Below are 20,320 nucleotides of genomic sequence, written 5' to 3'. Positions count from 1 at the left end.
AGGACTGTGAATTGGTACTGGCCTGTGCCCTGTTAGAAACTGGTCTGCACAGCAGGTGAGCGACTGGTGATGGATCATTACTGCCTGAGTTCCACCTCCTGTCACATCAGTGGTTGCATTAGATTCTCACAGGGGTGAGAAGCCTATTCTGTGCATGTGAGACATCTAGGTTGTGCACTCCTTAGGAGAATGATGGTCTGATGTGGAACAGTTTCATCCCGACACCATCCTCCCCTCATCTATGAAACTGGTCCCTAGTGCCAAAAAGTTTGGGGACTGCTGGATTAAATAATTGTAGGGGGAGGGGGGAAACCAGAAATAAATCACATGTTTCTTAGTGTTGCTAACCAACTGGTAAAAGGCATTTTAAATTTAAATAGCTTTTAGGCTAAAATAGAGTTACTATATATTATAGTATCCTTATTTTAAACCTAAACATTACCTTCATTTCTCATAGCTTCTCTTAAGCCTCGAGTTGTAGGAGATATAAGAGCTGTGATTAAGTCATTTCCAGCTAATCCTGCTGCTCGGAACAGGACAGTAAACTGATAGGTACAAACATAGAAATAGGGGCAAAGTTTTGTCTTCAGCAGATTATACAGAGAAGTAAAGCTCACAGACCTATGAAGTGAGAAAATTTTTGTTAGGTATTATTAAACACTTAATGCAATGTTTATAATTTAATTCTGTATAATCTAGTTTGAGACCTGTTCTAAAACACAACACAAATATTTTAGATACTGGTTTGAAGTTTTGTGGTTACATATGACTTAGCTCTAAAGGACTGAAAATGGTTATAGGGACTTGCTGATGATTTCTCAATACTTTAACTAACAATGTATACGACTTAAACAGTTATTTTTTCTTTAAACAAAACTTAATTGAGAATTGCTTGCTGACTTTCTCTAAGCCGCTGATAAGAAAGGAAGCAGACACTGACAAGAAATAGCATTAAAGAATTAGGTCTGTCTGTATATTTTTAACAAACACTTATATACATTCTACAACTGGGTAAAGAATGAATAGCAGCTTAAAAAAAAAAAAGTAAACACTTTAAATGTTAATAGGTTCAGATAAAATTCACAAGAACACAGATATCCTTCTGCCATTAATCTATTCAGTCACAAATATGATAAACAGAGAATACTGCTAAAATGAAAATTCACTATTGAATTACACGGCTTTTCTTACTAATCTTACCAGTCACTCATTAAAACATGCTGCAGGGTTGTATCATTTGACCAAGGACTTGTCTTTCCAGTCATTTTTCTATCAGCGCCAATACGAGGGAACAGTGGAAGCCAAGACAAAGCAGGGTGGAGCCAATAGACAAGGCTCTGCTGGAAGGTACAACGGAGCTCAGTGGAGAGTTTGGGATCCTAAAATCCAGAGGTGACAGTGGGCAGTTTTGCCCCTTGAGAAATATAGAATTTCATTAAAGATGCACTGAATAGCTAAACACTTAGGTCTAAGAATCTTTACTGCTTACTACAGAAACGCATTAGTAACTGTTACAGGAACTAAAACATAGTTTATCTTTATTTGGGCCAGATGTAATATTAAACCATATCATCAGAGCATTTAAACACAGATGGGAACAGGTGCCTGTCTCTACCACCCTTAAGGACAATGACTACCTTTTTTATCATGAGGAGTAGGGGTGGGCATGTGTGTGTAAGTAACACTATGTCCAACCCTCTCTCCAAAATGCCATTTTAAAAGTAGTCAGTAAACACTGATACAAGAAATCACAAATCATCTTATTTATTGAAAAGAGGTATATACCAAGACCTCTTTGAGGATAATCCTTTTTAACCTAGTTTGAGATTGAGATTAAAAAAAAAGATTTTCACTTTGGGAGGCCGAGGTGGGTGGATCACGAGGTCAAGAGATCAAGACCATCCTGGTCAACATGGTGAAACCCCGTCTCTACTAAAAATACAAAAAATTAGCTGGGCATGGTGGCGCGTGCCTGTAATCCCAGCTACTCAAGAGGCTGAGGCAGGAGAATTGCCTGAACCCAGGAGGCGGAGGTTGCAGTGAGCCGAGATCGTGCCATTGCACTCCAGCCTGGGTAACAAGAGCGAAACTCCGTCTCAAAAAAAAAAAAAAAAAAAAAAAAAAAAGATTTTGAGACAGTCTCATTCTGTCACCAAGGCTAAAGTACAGTGGCGCAATCAGCTCATGCAGTCTTGACCTTCCAGGCTTAAATGATCTCCCAACTCAGCCTCCCAAGTAGCTGGAACTACAGGCACCCACTGCCATGCTCAGCTAATTTAAATTTTTTTTTTTTTTTTTTTTTTGTGGAGATAGGGGTCTCACTACATTGCTCAGACTGGTCTCAAGTAATCCTCCCACCTCACTCTCCCAAAGTGCTGAGATTACAGGCATGGGCTATTGTGCCCAACTTCCTAGTTTGAGTTGATGCTTTAAAATAATCAAAATGTATTTCTCTAAAACCATTCTAGAACTCACAAACTCCACTAAATTTATAAAAGACCATTACACAGGTAAGAAAATCAGTAAATCCATCAGTCCTTGCACTCCTACCCAATTACTTTCCACTTCTTTGTATTTCTTCCTCAAAAAGCCGTAGAGAAAAATAAACAATGATTGCCTGCAACACTGATTAATTTGCAGGACAAGTCTCTAAATTTATGAGCTGTTACTCAATCTGACTTAAAAAAAAAAAAAAAAAAAGGTATGAAAGCACCACAAGCACCATTTGGGAAAGACAGAACTTCCTAAGTCTTTGTATCTTTAAATGTCGAAAGAAAAACTTAATGGAAGGCAGTATCTCTGCTATTTTGCAAAGGAGAGCATTTCACACTTACTTTGTTATTTTAACACATAACTATTTTATTTCAGAATTACCTGTATACTTTTAGGCAATGTAACTTCTATTGCCCTACAATGCTGGACAAGACCTTGAGCCTCTTCCTGTGCTTTCAAATGATCTGCCCAGGTAAAGGGTTCAGAAGAGGTGAAAAGGAGTCGGGTTTTAATACTCCAGTCCACAGGTAACTCAGTACTTTTTGAGGATGGAATATCAGACTCGGAGAATGATACATGTGGAGTCTTTAGAAAACAAAGAATGCAAAAATTAGTCAAGTACCAAGAAAAAAACCTTTAACCTAAAGATTTTTATAAGCTAACATACTCATTATCACTGAAAAGTCAAAATTATTTAAACTGTATAATAACATGAAAAATACATCACACACTGTAAAAAAAAAAAAAAAAAAAAAAAAAGCCTGAAAGGAGTCACACTAAACTTTTAACAGTGGTTACCTGTGGGAAGCAGAAATTTGCTGCTTTGGGGGATGGGGGTGGAGGGCATATTTTACTGTCTAGTTTATACAGTTCTTTATGGTAGTATAGATGCTTGCATTAAAGTAGAAATATTCCAAGTGGTTAAACATTTTCGATCTTTTAAGCCTCTGAAACTGCATCCAGGGCTAACAAAGTCCATATTTAAGAAACATTTCCTGCGGCCGGGCACGGTGGCTCAAGCCTGTAATCCCAGCACTTTGGGAGGCCGAGGCGGGTGGATCACGAGGTCAAGAGATCGAGACCATCCTGGTCAACATGGTGAAACCCCGTCTCTACTAAAAATACAAAAAATTAGCTGGGCATGGTGGCGCGTGCCTGTAATCCCAGCTACTCAGGAGGCTGAGGCAGGAGAATTGCCTGAACCCAGGAGGCGGAGGTTGTGGTGAGCCGAGATCGCGCCATTGCACTCCAGCCTGGGTAACGAGCGAAACTCCGTCTCAAAAAAAAAAAAAAAGAAACATTTCCTGACCTCAAATGTTTCCCCTCAACCTGTCTGCTGTGCTTTCAGGTCAACGTTCTCCACAACACAAGGATATTTTTTTTTTTTTTTTTTTTTTTTTTGGAGACAGAGTCTCACTTCATCACCAGGCGCCAGGCTGGAGGCACGACCTTGGCTCACCGCAACCTCCACCTCCTGGGTTCAAGCAATTCTCCTGCCTCAGCCTCCCGAGTGGCTGGGATTACAGGCACGCGCCACAGCGCCCAGCTATTTTTTTTTGTATTTTTAGCAGAGATGGGGTTTCACCATGTTGGCCAGGCTGTTCTTGAACTTCTGATCTCAGGTGATCCACCTGCCTCGGCCTCCCAAATTGCTGGGTTACAGGCATGAGCCACCGTGCCCAGTCAAGGATTCTTTTATAACACAATAAAATATCAGAGAAGGGGGAACTATCTTTGACAGAACATAGTAAGGTCACTTATTTACAAGATAAACTGGATCTTGTGAACTCTTCTAGCCTGCTCCCATTAGAACAAACTGCATCTCTCAAACTACACAGCACAACAGTAGTAGTTGGGGAATGGAAACGTTTGTGTGCGTGTGCGTGTTAGGGGAGGGGAGCAACGAGGTTCAGTGCTATGCCACAACCTGGGGAAGTGGGCCAGGACAGCTGGCTTTGAGTGATGAGCTGGAGAAGTCAACTGCCCAAAGAGTGTTAAAAACTGTTAGAGGGTAAAAAAACCCCACGTCTATCAGGCCTATTTTAGCGCCGGCTACCTTTACAGTTATCATCATCGTATCAAACGAACTCCTTTACCTTAGCTGATGTCGTATTTTCATCCCTGGTACGGATGATCAAGCCTCTCTGTAAAATTAATTTCTAAGCAAAATGCTTCTGAGAAGTATAAATTTATTTTTAGAAATAGACTCAAATCCTAGCTAGGAAAAAAAAAAAGTTTATACAAACATTCTAATGATATTTAAAAAGTATTACCTGGGGTAATTCAGTAACAGTTGTTCTTTCAGGAAACTTCTCTTCCCATAACACATCATTTTCTTGATTAGAATCTAAAAACTGAGGTTAAAAATATTGTCCTTTTAAAATGTAAAGGATGCTGAAGTTTGCGTTAATTATGTACGGAGCCTCACCTGGCATACACGTTTCTCAATAAATGCAACAGCACCCAAACTCACAGACACCCCATCTAAGCTATGAGTTTCACTCCAGTTTTGTGTCTGAACTTTAGTACCAACATTGAGGGGAACAAGAGACGGTTTTTCACACCGAAAGATCCAAAAGGCTTAGGGTAAGACAAATGCTAGTGAATTCTGCCCCCACGAATCCTTAACATTCCCCAATCCCCAGAATAACGTGGAGTGCGTGAGAGGAGGGAGGCCCTGAATCACGGGGGAAGCCTGCAGGGCTCGTCACCTGCCCCATCCAACAGCGTCCTTACAAGATGGGGGCTCTCAGGGTTTTTCGAGCTTTCTTCCAACACACCTCTAAGTCCCCTCCAAGGGGCTCCGCGCTGCCCCCCGGCGCCCCTGACTTTCCTCGGGAACGCGTCCCGTGGGCACAGCCCGCAGAGGGGCAGCCGGGCGCGCGCTCTTCCCACAAACCCGGCCTCGCGGAGCTGCGGCTCCCAGCGCGGGGCACCCTACGGCTACGGACGGCCGAAGTGTTCGCGCCCATTTCCTTGCCTCGAAGGCGAGGACTTTCCATCCCCGATTCACAGTTGGCTCAACCCGCGAAAGACAAGAGCCCGTCAGCGGCCAGGCTCCAAGACACTCACCCGGCCCGGCGCCTCCGGCTGGTCGCGGGCAGGCCCGTCGGGGTGCCCCGCGGCGACCTGCGGTCGATTGTCCAGGCGGGCGAAGGGGTTCCTCCGGGCCGCTGCCGGGCCGCCGCCGCCTCTGCCCCCAGCGGCAGGGAAAGGGCGAAGGGGCAGCCCGGCCGCCAGGGCGGCTCGGCGGGCTGCCGGCTCCGGCAGCTCACGGGGCGGGGAGGCAGCAGCCCCACGGCTCCGGGCCCTTTTCCGTCGGAGCCGCACTACCTCCGGCGGCTTTTGGAAGCCCGGTGAGTAGCCGGGCACGGAAAGGGCCATGACGCGCGGCGGCTGAGGACTGCTGGCCGCCCGGCAGACACTTCCCGCGCGCGCCGGGCCCGCCCCCGACGTGGCGCCGCGCCGAGCTCCGGCCCCCGACGCGGCCCCGCCCCCACGGGTTCTTAGCAGAGCATGCGCGGCGGTAGCCCGCGAGACCCGCTACGCAGCCGCGTGGCCGCCACCACCCACTGGCCCCGCGGTGACCCTGCCCTGGCGTTCCTGCAGGGTCCTCGGCCAAAGTCCAGTCGCCAGGTTCAGCGACGCTTCTGGAAAGCGTGCGATCCAGGGCGCCGATGCGTACTACTCTGTGGGGCACCGAAATAGCTGAACTCTAAATAAGCCCGCGGCAGGGATGTGATCAGTCCGGGGTTTGGAGCTTGGCTGAAAAGGGAACAAACTTGAGCTGCGGTGATGGGCTGCTGCTTCCAGAAACTTTGGAGGGCAGCGGCTACTGCTCTCAAGAGGCGAGGAGAGGGCACTAGGCCACCCTTCCTCAACTCCCAAATAGGGAACTCAAGTTAAGACCTCAGCACGCTTCCTGTACCATCGCGGCCTCCCAACAACCCTCCCTTCCCGGTCCCAGTGACTGGTCATCTCAGCCTTCCAGGCAGCTGCTACTGGCAAGTTAATGTGATCCTCTTCTTTGATCCTGGGGAAAGCTGGAGTGAATGAATATTTGACAACACAAAACTTAAGGGCTATGGGCTAGGTCCTTTAAGACTTCAAAATATACTCAAATTCTTAAATTATAACAGCAAAGACTTGTTAATAAAGGAAGGTGTTGAGAACGGAGCTGATACAAAATTAATACGTTATTTGGATAGTTTAGCAAAGGCCTGCAACAGCTTTATCAATAGAGTAGCGTGGCTTTTGCTGATAGCAGCGGTTTTCTTCATGGAAGGAATTTTTTCGCAGGGGCAAAATATATAGAAACAATGAAAAGGTTTTTAGAAAATTCCCTTAAGATGTTAATTAAAGAATTATCTTGATCATTTACACAACAATTTTTCAAATACTTTTCAATGTGTCAACTGAGCATCTTGTCTTAACAGGGGAAACGTGCTTAAAAATGGAACTTGCTTTTATCTTCCTTGGATTTCTCAACAATTTCCAAAGAAAATTCTGGCTTCAAATACTGGAATACGTTCATCCAACTGAGGTCTGAGAAAGAAGAAAATTAAAACTGAACAACTTGCTTTTTTCTTCCTTGATTTTTCTGAACAGCTTCCATGGAAACTTTTGCCTCATACAGTGGAATGGGTTCATCCAACTGAGGTCTGAGAAAGAATGAAATTAGAAATGTCAGGTCTAGTTAAAGATGCAGAACAAACAGGATGGCATATGACAATTGCTAGTGCTTAAATCTATTAACTTTATTATTTACTTAATTTTTTGAGACAGAGTCTGGCTCTGTCACCCAGGCTGAAGTGAAGTGGCACGATCTCAGCTCATTGCAACCTCTGCCTCCCAGGTTCAAATGATGCTTATACTTCAGCCTCCTGAGTAGCTGGAATTACTCAGAGGCTGAAGTATGATAATCAAGCTGATATAAAAATCAGCTAATTTATATATTTTTAGTAGCGATGGGTTTCACCATGTTGGCCAGGCTAGTCTTGAACTCCTGGCCTCAAGTGATCCGACCACCTTGGCATCCCAAAGTGCTGGGATTACAGGTGTGAGCCACACCGAACCCAGCCTCAAATCTATTACTTTAAGTAATTCAAACAAATTTGTTAATTAGTGTTTCCAAGTTAAAAGTAGTTATTAAGAAAAAAAAAATCTACTCCCTCATTTTTTTTGGGGGAGGGAACGGAGCTTTACCCTTGTTGTCCAGGCTGGAATGTAATGGCATCTCGGCTCACTGCAACCTCCACCTCCTGGTTTCAAGCAGTTCTCCTGCCTCAGCCTCCCCAGTAGCTAGGATTACAGGTGTTTGCCACCGTGGTCAGCTGATTGTTTAGTAGAGACAGGGTTTTGCCATGTTGGCAAGGCTGGTCTCGAACACCTTAGGTGATCCACCTGCTTCAGCCTCCCAAAGTGCTGGGATTACAGGCACGAGCCACCACGCCCGGCTTACTCCCTCTTTTGTAAGTGATAAACAGATTCAACTTAAACAAATATGCCACGCTTTTCTCTCCTTCAAGCTATTGGTTATTTCAAGTTGCTTTGGAACGGGCAATGAGGAAAAGCAAAGGGTAAGGTACACTATGGAATGGAGTGAGGAAAACTCACAAGCCACTTCCTTCTCTGGGAATACTTACTGGTGTGCCACCAGATATACTTTGATAAGTATTAAAGTGCAGCTATTTATCTAAATGAAATAAGGTCAGTGCAAAAGTAATTGCAGTTGCTTCAACAGCAAAAACTGCAATTATGTTTGCACCAACCTAATAATAAAATATGGAGGCAACAGATATATGGCAAGAGCTAAAACAAAACTGGAACTGCCTGCCTTGGCTCCTTGAAAATAGAAAACAAGAACAATGCTTTGGTTACTTCAGCGTACCTGAAAACACCAGTTGATAACTTTTCCATCACATCCTTTAAGATACGTAGCTGGCAGGATTGTTAAGGTGGCAATGTAAAGGAGAGAGAATTAAATAAAACCATTTAATAAGCAGAAGCTGCCAGGTAGGCCACTTGCTTTTTTTTCCCCAAGTTTTGCACTCCCAGAGATTCAAAATGTTAAGTTAGAGAAATTCTGTAGGCCGTCAAGTTTAGCTCTACAACAGGGAAATGATTTGAGAGCTGGTGGTGTAATAGACCCTAAATTTCCAAGAACAAGTAACAAAAGCAGCAAGTCAAGCCTGGTGCTTAAGTGCTCACCACTATTATCCAAATAGATAGGAATGAAATAGTGTCTAGTTTTCATTTCTGTACTATGTATGGAATTTTTAGTTAAAAACAATTTTAGCACTTACAAATTTTAATTTAAATGTATGCTTGTTCACTAGGCTGGTTGGTAAGAGGCTCAAAATTTGTTTGCAGAAGCCGGTAAACTATGTGTATGATATACAGTCATCCCTCAGCATCCATGAGAGATTGGTTCCAGGACCCCCATGAAGACCAAAATCTCCAGATACTCAAACTCCCCTACAGAAAATAGTGCACCAGCTTGGGCAACGATGCTCTCTACAAAAAATTTAAAAATTAGCCAGGCATGATGGCATGTGCCTGTACCCCAGCTACTGGGGAGGCTGCGGCAGGAGGATCCCTTGAGCACACAAGTTTGAGGTTACCGTGAGCTGGAATGAGCACTGCCCTCCAGCCAGAGCAACCAGAGCAAGACCCTGTCCAAAAAAAAAAAAAAAAAGAAGAAAAAAGAAAATGGTATAGTATTTGGATATAACCTAGGCACATTTCCATTATACAATAAATCATCTCTATATTATAATACCTAATGCAATGTAAATACTATGTAGATAGTGGTTATACTATATTTGTATTTTTTTATTGTTGTATTATTACTTTTTCAGAGTTTTTTTTTGAGATGGAGTCTTTCTCTGTCATCATGCTGAAGTGCAGTGGTGCTATCTCGGACCACTGCAACCTCCACCTCCCAGGTTCAAGCGATTCCCCTGCCTCAGCCTCCCAAGTAGCTGGGACCACAGGTTTGCACCACCACACCCGGCTAATTTTTTCGTATTTTGGTAGAGACGGGTTTTCACCATGTTGGCCAGGATGGTCTTGATCTCCTAACCTCGTGATCTGCCACCAAAGTGCTGGGATTACAGGCATGAGCCACCATGCCTGGACTTTTTTGTTTTGTTTTGTTTTGTTTTGTTTTGTTTTTGAGACAGGTCTCCCTCTGTGGCCCAGGCTAGAGTGCAGTGGCATGATTGTGGCTCACTGCAGCCTCAACTTCTCAGGCTCTGGTGACCCTCAGCCTCCCAAGTAGCTGGGACCACAATGATTCACCACACCAGGTTAATTTATTTTTATTTTTGTATAGACAGGATCTCCCTATGTTGCCCAGGTTGGTCTCAAACTTCTGAGCTGAAGTCATCCTCCTGCCCCAGCCTCCCAAATATTTTTGAACTTTGGTTGGTTGAATCCCTGGATGCGGAACCATTGGATACAAGGGGCTGACTGTGTAGCACTAAGATAATCAGAAAATGATGTAAAAATCACAGAAAAAAAAAAAAACTACCTTGCTAATTTAACTGAAATTATAATACTGGGATCAAGATTCTATTTAATTGCCAGTACTTCTGAATTATTTATGGCCAAGAATCACATAGTTGGAAGGAAATGTTAAATCACAAGCAGCAACTCAGCTTGTATAAACTGAATGAGGAGGGTCTGCACAAGTGAAGACTGTATTCTGAATCAGGACTTTAGAAAATGCAAATTAGGGCTGCACGAGGTGGCTCACACCTGTAATTTCAGCACTTTGGGAGGCTGAGGCAGGTGGATCACCTGAGGTCAGAAGTTCGAGACCAGCCTGACCAGTATGGTGAAACTCTGCCTCTACTAAAAATACAAAAGTTAGCTGGGTGTGGTGACATGCACCTGTAGTCTCAGCTACTTGGGAGGCTGAGACAGGAGAGCTGCTTGAACCTGGGAGGCAGAGGTTGCAGTGGGCCGAGTTTACACCACTTCATTCTACTTCACTCCAGCCTTGCTTGGTGACAGAACAAGACTATGCCTCACAAAAAAAAAAAAAAAAGAAGAAAGAAAATGCAAATTAGAAAATATGGTAAGTAATTTAAAAATATTTTCAAAAGGAAACTAAAGAATATAAATATACTATTTCACATCCCTGCAAGTTATCTTCCTACTTCTGCTAATGATATTCTTACCTGTGTGCATGCGTGTATGTAGCATGTATTTCTGATTTTTGAAAATGTACAGCATTTCATATATACATGTCATTTCATATATACGTCATTTCATATATACATGTCATATTTCATATTGGTTCAGGGATTTGTAAATTGGTTAAAATTGCTTTCTTATTCAGAGAGGGGGTGTGAGAGAATTAAGTTATATACTATAAGCAAAGCAGTCAGTCAGTCTAGTTTCTACCATGTAAGATTCAAAAATGGCTGGGGCTTGGTGGCTCATACCTGTAATCCCAGCACTTTGGGAGGCTGAGGCGGGTGGATCACGAGGTCAGGAGATTGAGACCATCTTGGCCAACATGGTGAAACCCTGTCTCTACTAAAAACACAAAAATTAGCTGGGCGTGGTGGTAGATGCATGTAATCCCAGCTACTCAGAAGGCTGAGGTAGGAAATCACTTGAACCAGGGAGTTGGAGGTTGCAGTGAGCAGAGATCGCACTACTGCATTCCAGCCTGGCAACAAAGTGAGACTATGTCTCAAAAAAAAAAATAAGACTCAAAATTAAACATGGTATTCTAATGTTAACTAATGTTACTTTTAATAGGTATTCTCCACTGTAGCATCTTTCCATGTTATTCGTAATAATTACAAGGTTATTGGACATGTAACTTTCTTTTTTTTTTTGAGGCCCAGGCTGGAGTGCAATGGTGCAATCTTGGCTCACCACAACCTCCACCTCCTGGGTTCAAGGGATTCTCCTGCCTCAGCCTCCCGAGTAGCTGGGATTACAGGCATGCACCACCACACCTGGCTAATTTTGTAATTTTAGTAGAGACAGGGTGTCTTCATGTTGGTCAGGCTGGTCTTGAACTCCTGACCCCAGGTGATCCACCCACCTTGGTCTCTCAAAGTGCTGGGATTACAGGCATGAGCCACGGTGCCTGGCCTGGACATATACCTTTTAAAAGAATGAAATTAATTAAAAATCCTTTTAGAAAGTTAAATCTAATTTTCCAATTTAACAGGAAATACTTAATCCGAAATAACTTTAAACTCATACATTCACTACATGAAGGGGTTTTGAAATCTACTCCTTAAAACTCAATGCATTCAGTATAGTAATTACATAACTATTTTAAAGCTCTGAATAAAGTCTGTCATTGCTCCCAGAGGGAACTGGCCTTTATACATATGACACATATATGTTAAACCTATTCAAGATATATAAAGTATGATATTCAGTAGAGACAAATATAAAGCTATGTAAATCTTTCTTTAGACATACACATATGCTCTGTCAAACAATGATAACATATTTTTTTATCCAATACGTTAAAATGTTTACCAAGTGCTGCTGCCTCTAAACCAGTCTTAGAAATAAAAGGAATTCTAAAGTTGACTCTAAAGAGGTTTAGGCCTTTCTTTCTTTTTTTTTTTTTTTTTTTGAGATGGAGTTTTGCTCTTGTTACCCAGGCTGGAGTGCAATGGCGCGATCTCGGCTCACCGCAACCTCCGCCTCCTGGGTTCAGGCAATTCTCCTGCCTCAGCCTCCTGAGTAGCTGGGACTACAGGCACGCGCCACCATGCCCAGCTAATTTTTTTGTATTTTTAGTAGAGATGGGGTTTTACCATGTTGACCAGGATGGTCTCGATCTCTTGACCTCGTGATCCATCCGCCTCGGCCTCCCAAAGTGCTGGGATTACAGGCTTGAGCCACCGCGCCCGGCCTAGGCCTTTCTTTTTGAAATTGTTTGCATATTCCAAACTTTTTATTTTTTCTCAACTGGAATAATTTGGCTTCAATCACATGAGACTTATCTCTGAATGACTTTTGTTTCAAAAAGTCAAACCCATCTTCATTTGATAAAGATTTCCTAGCATTGATATTTATAAAACACTCCACAAACTCTTTAATTTAGATAAGTATTCTGAAATGTTCTGCGCAATGGCACCATCATAGGAGTAAGTGTGCAACCTTTCAAGGCAATGTGTAATTTCCCTCACATCAAGTTAAAAATAAAATCTTCCACTTATTCTTATGGCTTATCTCCTATTCAGAAAGGAGAGAGACTGCCTAAGTGTGATTCTTGTTCCATCACTTGCTGCATCCTTGATTCTATATCAGCATCTCTACGCTTCTGTTTCTTTGCCTGTGAAATGGGGATAACAGTACTTACATCTCAAAAGGTTGTTTAAATTAATACTTGCAAGGCACTTGGAACACTCAAGGAAACTTAACTCCTGTTGTTATTTCCTATTATTGTAATGCAAGAACTTGGTACAGTACAAGGTTTCAAGCCAGAAACTCAATCAGTCAATAAAAAGGATATAAAGGTATTTTCCCTGTTGTACATTTGACAAATTCCAAACTTCATCATTCAGGAAAGCTACCGTTGCTCCCTTGAGGAAAAGGCAATGGCTATCTGGAGGATCCAACTTGGATAGAATAAAACAAAGACTAATTAGTTATTGTGAGTTTAACAGCAGAAGGATAATTGGTATCTTGAGCCAGAAAAACTTCTACACAAATTAAATGATGTCCAAATCACAAAAAATATGCACATGAACTTTAATAACATGTAAACGATAATATTTTCTATTTCATGGTCCAAAACAATGAAACAGCAAGGTGATAGGTACATGGCAGATGCAAGGCTAATCTAGAATTCTGGTGATGAAGTGGAAGGGGTGTATGTGTGTCTTTTCTGGCATTCTTTATGAGGGTATTGTAAAATCAATGAAGACGGGTATATGAGAATTAATGGTATGCATATCAGCCATCATGTAAATATTTAATTGGAATGCTGAAAATTATAACCTTGAGAGATAACATACATAAACATACATAGTAATTCCAGTTTGAATAATTAGGAAGTTGTGATAATTTTATACAGAAATATTTTGCTAAGTTTATGTTACTGAGAAAAAAATGCTATCTGAAATACTATTAAAAATTCATAGCCGGGCGCAGTGGCTCAAGCCTGTAATCCCAGCACTTTGGGAGGCTGAGGCGGGTGGATCACGAGGTCAAGAGATCGAGACCATCCTGGTCAACATGGTGAAACCCCGTCTCTACTAAAAATACAAAAAATTAGCTGGGCATGGTGGCGCATGCCTGTAGTCCCAGCTACTCGGGAGGCTGAGGCAGGAGAATTGCCTGAACCCAGGAGGCGGAGGTTGCGGTGAGCTGAGGTCGCGCCAGTGCACTCCAGCCTGGGTCCCGAGCGAAACTCCGTCTCAAAAAAAAAAAAAAATTCATAAGTTACTATGTCTAAATCACTAAATAAAATTACATTCCAGTGTCGTTGAAAGGATCTCTACTAGGCAGTATTTCAATATTCTGGGCAACATGTTGCTAAAGTAAAAAAGCCTAATTTCTTTTTGATATAAAATATGGAAAAAAGCTAAATTTCTTTATTTTTATGTATTTATTTACTTTGAGACAGAGTTTCACTCTGTTGCCAGGTGCCAGGCTGGAGTGCAGTGGCATGATCTCGGTTCAGTGCACCCTCCGCCTCCTGGGTTCAAGCAATTCTCCTGCCTCAGCCTCCCGAGTAGCTGGGACTACAGGCGCACACCACCATGCCCAGCTAATTTTTTTGTATTTTTAGTAGAGGCCGGGTTTCACCACGTTGGCCAGGATGGTCTCGATCTCTTGACCTTGTGATCTGCCCACCTTGGCCTCCCAAAGTGCTGAGATCACAGGTGTGAACCACCGTGCCTGGCCTAAATTTCTTTATGATTCAGATTTTTTTCTTTATTTTTTTGAGACAGAGTTTCTCTGTCACCCAGGCTGCTGTGCAGTGGCGCAATCTCAGCTCACTACGTCTGCCTCCTGGGTTCAGGTAATTCTTGTGCCTCAGCCCTCAGCCTCCTGAGGACCTGGGAATATAAGCCTGCAGCACTATGCCTGGCTAATTTTTCTATTTTTTGTAGAGATGGGGTTTCACCATATTGGCCAGACTGGTCTTGAAGTCCTGGCCCCAGGTGATCCGCCCACCTCAGCCTCCCAAAGTGCTGGGATTATAGGCATGAGCCACCATCCCTGGCCCAGATTTTATACTAATTTAGTCATACCTTGCCTCAAATAACTTAGGCATTATTGTTTGTTAATTACACCCCTTTGGGGTGATACTAATGCTTTATGGTTTCTGATAATACCTGAAGGTTTTCTTCTGTTGTTATCCAATGGCCTCCAACACCAAGAAGTGTGATGATATCATGTTTATGTGGTAGTAGTTGTAATTTTACATCTGGTTCATCATCTTTACTATATAATCTCACTTGCAAGGGAATAGTTAAAAAGAAAAAATGAGAGAAAGAAGAAATATATTTTATAATAATCTGACAAAAATTTATTCTTCAAACAAGTTCTTATTTATTTAGAGACAGTCTTACTATGTTGCTCAGGCTGGCCTGAACTCCAGCAATCCGCTAGCCTCAGCCTCATGAGTAGCTGGAACTACAGGGGCAGGCCACTGTGTCCAGCACTCTCTTTACTTTTTCATTTCATTTTATTATTTATTTATTTATTTATTTATTTATTTTTTGAGACGGAGTTTCGCTCTTGTTGCCCAGGCTGGAGTGCAATGGCGCGATCTCGGCTCACCACAACCTCCGCCTCCTGGGTTCAGGCAATTCTCCTGCCTCAGCCTCCTGAGTAGCTGGGATTACAGGCACGCGCCACCATGCCCAGCTAATTTTTTGTATTTTTAGTAGAGACGGGGTTTCACCATGTTGACCAGGATGGTCTCGATCTCTTGACCTCGTGATCCACCCGCCTCGGCCTCCCAAAGTGCTGGGATTATAGGCGTGAGCCACCGCACCCGGCCTATTTTTTATTTTTTTGAGATGAAGTCTCACTCTGTTGCCCAGGCTGGAGTGCAGGGGTGCAATCTCGGGTTCAAGCGACTCTTCTGCCTCAGCCTCTTGAGTAGCTGGTACTACAGGCATGTGCTACCACACCCGGCTAATTTTTTGTATTCTAGCAGAGACAGAGTTTCACTGTGTTAGTCAGGATGATCTCGATCTCCTGACCTTGTGATCCACCTGCCTTCGCCTTCCAAAGTGTTGGGATTATAGGCTTGAGCCACTGTGCCTGGCCTCTCTTTATTTTTTAATGTAGGAATGAGGAAACATTTTTCTGAAAAAAGGCAACACACAATGTATTCTGATACTTTAAAATCTACTTGTTAGATCAAATGAATCATAAAATTTATTCTACATTTAACAATTTATTTTAAATCTATTTATTATAGAAATAAATAAAAATAAAAAGTCTATCTTTATTTGAAAACCAGGCAAGGTAATGTAACACATAACCAAATCTGATAATTAACACTGGCAGCTTACTATAGTGAGATGAGTTGATTCCGGATTAAAAAACTCATAGACTCAAGACTGTCTTAACATAATTACTGAAATGTCCATGTGATAAAATGATGCAAAAAAGTATGTATTTACTTCCACTGACAGATTTTCCAGAACTATTTTCTTTTTTTTTTTTTTTTTTTTTTTGAGACGGAGTTTCGCTCTTGTTACCCAGGCTGGAGTGCAATGGCGCGATCTCGGCTCACCACAACCTCCGCCTCCTGGGTTCAGGCAATTCTCCTGCCTCAGCCTCCTGAGTAGCTGGGATTACAGGCACGCGCCACCATGCCCAGCTAATTTTTTTTTTTGTATTTTTAGTAGAGACGGGGTTTCACCATGTTGACCAGGATGGTCTCGATCTCTTGACCTTGTGATCCACCCGCCTCGGCCTCCCAAAGTGCTGGGATTACAGGCTTGAGCCACCGCGCCCGGCTATTTTCAAATCTTAGAAAATACTGGTTTCAGAAAACCACATGATAGTCAGAACCATATTCATCCATGCTTCTCACATTAGAAGATAAATCCTACTAAAAAGTATAAATAGAAGCACTTTGCATGCTTGTGAAACCTATCCTTTAGGAGTCATGCTATTACGTGTGTTCAGAGTAAGTGATAAATAGATACCGGGTAAACCAAAAACATTCAAGAAAAGTGAAACTGGAACTTGGGTATTTTCCAAATAAAGACTGTGGAAGTCAACTTTCCAATAGAGGGCAGCTACACAGCAGATGGCACTGAAAAGGCATTGCAGTGATGATGTGTTATCTGGGAACCACTGAGGAGGTCATGTTTTTTTAATATCTTTTTTTTTTTAGACTGACGCTCGCTTGGTTGGAGGCTGGAGTGCAGTGGCAGGATCTTGGCTCACTGCAACCTCTGCCTCCCCTTTTCAAGCAATTCTCCTGCTTCAGCCTCCCAAGTAGCTGGGACTACAGGTGTGCACCACCACAACCAGCTAATTTTTGTATTTTTAGTAGACATGGGGTTTCACCATGTTGGCCAGGATGATCTTGATCTCCTGACCTTGTGATCTGCCTGCCTTGGCCTCCCAAAGTGCTGGGATTATAAGCGTGAGCCACTATGCCTGGCCTAGGAGGTCATGTTTCTAGATTTCTTGTAGCAGTATGTCATTCACGACTCTAATGTCTACACGAAGCTTGTCCAACCCACATCCTGCCTACGATGGCTTTAAATGAGACCCAACACAAATTCGTAAACTTTCTTAAGACAGTATAAGACATTTTTAAGATTTTTTTTTTAAGCTCATCAGATATCGTTAGTGTACTTTATGTGTGGCCTAAGATCACAATTCTTCCAATGTGGCCAGGGAAGTCAAAAAGGGGCACCCCTGGTCTACACTGGTAAAAGATAAGAATGTTCTCTCTTACACACAGTGCTTATAATGGGAATAACGTGAAGAAGTTCCAATTAAAATTAAAATTTTTTCAATTAAAAAGTCTTTAGTTACAGACTACTAATTTCATAAAGTACCTACCTCCAGCATCTAGAACAATATCTACTCCCAGGCCACCTGTTTCTTCCAAACAGCTTTCAGCAACATGAACTTTCCCATTAGACACATCAATCACTCGGGCTGTAAAGGACAGGAAATCAGGCAATTGTACTGTTCTCTATGTGATCAACACAAACAAATCAGGGAAAAAGAAAAAGAAAAGCAAATAAATATCTATTTTCTGAAGTGAATTAAGCAATTCAAACAATTACTGAATTTAAAGGGAAAAAGTCAATTTAAATTATACTTTTTCTCATGTAATCCAATATGGGATATAGCAGTCTAAATGAAGAGACTTGTATATTCAGTAAAATTAAAATGTGGCTGGGCGTGGTGGCTCACGCCTGTAATCCCAGCACTTTGGGAGGCTGAGGCAGGCGGATCACGAGGTCAAGAGATCGAGACCATCCTGGCCAACATGGTGAAACCCCGTCTCTACTAAAAAATACAAAAATTAGCTGGGGGTGGTGGTGCTGTAGTCTCAGCTACTCGGGAGGCTGAAGCAGGAGAACTGCTTGAACCCAGGAGGTGGACATTGCAGTGAGCCGAGATTGTGACACTGCACTCCAGCCTGGCGACAGAGCAAGATTCTGTCTCCCAAAAAAAAAAAAAAAAAAAAAAAAAAATTTAAAATGTGGCGGGGTGTGGTGGCTCACACCTGTAATCCCAGCACTTTGGGAGGCTGAGGTGGATGGATCACAAGGTCAGGAGTTCAAGACCAGCCTGGCTAACATGCTGAAACCCTGTTTCTACTAAAAATACAAAAATTAGCTGGGCATGGTGATGCGTGCCTGTAATCCCAATTACTTGGTAGGCTGAGGCAGGAGAACTGCTTGAACTGGGACCCAGGAGGCAGAGGTTGCAGTGAGCTGAGATTGTGCCACTGCACTCCAGCCTGGGCTACAGAGCGAGACTCCATCTCAAAAAAAAAAAACAAAAAAATTAAAATGTGAACATTTGTGGGTACGGTTTTTGACCCAAGGCTGGTCTGTTGACACAGAGCACTATTCTCTACAGCTATAGGATATTTTGCCAGAATTAGGAATCTGAAAACACAGAGGTACATATATAATAAGACATAAACTGGAAGTTGTTTTTTTTTTCAGACAGGGTCTCACTCCATTGCCCAGGATGGAGTACAGTGGCAGGATCACAGCCCACTGTAGACTTGAACTCCCAAGTTCAAGCAATCCTCCTGCCTTAGCCTCCCAAGTAGCTAGGACTACAGGTACATGCTACCATGCCTGGCTAATTTTTTAATTTTTTGTAGGGACAGGGTCTTGCTATGTTGCCTACACTATTTTTGAACTCTTGGCCTCATGTGATCCTCTGCCTTGACATTCCAAAGCCCTGGGATTATAGGTGTGAGCCACCATACTCAGCTAGATTAAGTAGTTTCTCAAGTATGTTCATATTTAATAGTCATTAAAGCTAAAAAGCATAAAAATATACAGATGATCTTTATCTTTACAATGGGCTACATCCTAATAAGTCCACTGTAAGTCAAAAACACACTTAATACCCCAATAAACCCATCATAACATTTAAAAAAAATCCTAAATCCAAACACTGTCAGCTGGAGACTGTCTGTATTTGTAAAACATGGTAATTATCTACTAGAGGCTGTTTCATCCTTTCTCAGTCATAGAAATCCCCCTCTCTTCTTACTCTCCCAAATGAAGAAAAATCTTAAAGCTAAGGAAAAGGAACATGATTTTTAGCAGTCAGTAAAAATTAAATTGATTTTAACTGGCTGCATTAAAGTATATTAGTAATATCATATTAATAAATTATTGAGAGAATTAAAAATAATTCTCAGTTTTGAACTGGCAACTAATAAAATGTTTGATTTCCTTTCTGTATCTTTTCATACCTTCTTGTTGAAGAGAATTCCTCTTAGAGCTGCTCAAATTAGAGATATAGTTCAATAGAGTAATCTAGGATTTGGAAAGGAGTAAGGGAACAAAAGGAAAAGGGGACAAAGCAATCTAGGAAGGGCAAATTAACCAATAAGAAATTCTCCCTTCATTCATGCCTTTTTTTTTTTTTTTTTTTGAGACGGAGTTTCACTTTGGTTACCCAGGCTGGAGTGCAATGGCACGATCTCGGCTCACCGCAACCTCTACCTCCCGAGTTAAAGCAATCCTCCTGCCTCAGCCTCCTGAGGAGCTGGGATCATAGGCACCCACCAACATGTCCAGCTAATTTTTGCATTTTTTTTTTTTTGAGGCGGAGTCTCGCTCTGTTGTCCAGGATGGAGTGCAGTGGCGCAATCTTGGCTCACTGGAACCTCCGCCTCTCGGGTTTAAGGGATTCTCCTGCCTCAACCTCCAGAGGAGCTGGGACTACAGGCACGTGCCACCACACACAGCTAAGAGTTTCTTTTAGTAGAGACAGGGTTTCACCGTGCTGAGATTACAGGCATGAGCCACCATGTCCAGCCTACTTTTTTAATTTTTTTTTTTTTTTGAGAGAGTTTCGCTCTTGTTGTCCAGGCTGGTGTGTAATGGCGCAATCTTGGCTCGCCATAACCTCCGCCTCCCAGGTTCAAGCGATTCTCCGGTCTCAGCCTCTTGAGTAGCTGGGATTACAGGCATGCACCACCATGCCTGGCTAATTTTGTATTTTTAACAGAGATGGGGTTTCTCCATGTTGGTCAGGCTGGTCTCAAACTCCCAACCTCAGGTGATCTGCCTACCTTGGCCTCCCAAAGTGCTGGGATTATAGGCGTGAGCCACCGCACCTGGCCTAAGTTTCGTATTTTTAATAGAGA

The 20,320-nt window shown here is 42.5% G+C and overlaps 2 protein-coding genes across 6 annotated transcripts in view; both read right to left on the bottom strand.

Annotated features, from left to right (window-relative positions):
* The window catches only part of DONSON (DNA replication fork stabilization factor DONSON), a 31,542-nt gene extending 25,058 nt beyond the window's left edge, over nucleotides 1–6,484 (bottom strand). For 2 of the 4 annotated variants that reach the window (XM_039480387.2, XM_039480389.2), the window contains exons 1-5: nucleotides 5,566–6,484; nucleotides 4,767–4,847; nucleotides 2,875–3,078; nucleotides 1,201–1,379; nucleotides 443–621 (exon numbers count right to left, since the gene is read on the bottom strand). In XM_039480387.2, the coding sequence (XP_039336321.1) occupies nucleotides 443–621; nucleotides 1,201–1,379; nucleotides 2,875–3,078; nucleotides 4,767–4,847; nucleotides 5,566–5,877 (955 nt within the window). In that variant the 5' untranslated portion in view covers nucleotides 5,878–6,484. The remainder of the gene's footprint in view (nucleotides 1–442; nucleotides 622–1,200; nucleotides 1,380–2,874; nucleotides 3,079–4,766; nucleotides 4,848–5,565) is intronic. The other 2 variants (XM_039480388.2, XM_039480390.2) reach the window with 2 other exon arrangements.
* Nucleotides 6,485–6,825: 341 nt separating this feature from the next.
* Nucleotides 6,826–20,320, bottom strand: part of CRYZL1 (crystallin zeta like 1) — a 53,620-nt gene continuing 40,125 nt past the window's right edge. Inside the window, exons 9-13 of one of the 2 annotated variants that reach the window (XM_003927649.3) lie at nucleotides 17,530–17,628; nucleotides 14,826–14,947; nucleotides 12,995–13,100; nucleotides 8,384–8,429; nucleotides 6,826–7,154 (exon numbers count right to left, since the gene is read on the bottom strand). In XM_003927649.3, coding sequence (XP_003927698.1) covers nucleotides 7,055–7,154; nucleotides 8,384–8,429; nucleotides 12,995–13,100; nucleotides 14,826–14,947; nucleotides 17,530–17,628 — 473 coding nt within the window. In that variant the 3' untranslated portion in view covers nucleotides 6,826–7,054. Of the gene's footprint in view, nucleotides 7,155–8,383; nucleotides 8,430–12,994; nucleotides 13,101–14,825; nucleotides 14,948–17,529; nucleotides 17,666–20,320 lie in introns of both variants that reach the window. The other variant, XM_010338302.2, reaches the window with a different exon arrangement.

The sequence above is a fragment of the Saimiri boliviensis genome, chromosome 18 (genome assembly GCF_048565385.1).
Source record: "Saimiri boliviensis isolate mSaiBol1 chromosome 18, mSaiBol1.pri, whole genome shotgun sequence".
Lineage (NCBI taxonomy): Eukaryota > Metazoa > Chordata > Mammalia > Primates > Cebidae > Saimiri > Saimiri boliviensis.
The sequence above is the reverse complement of the archived record's forward strand: the minus strand, read 5'-3'. Positions and strand labels throughout refer to the sequence as shown.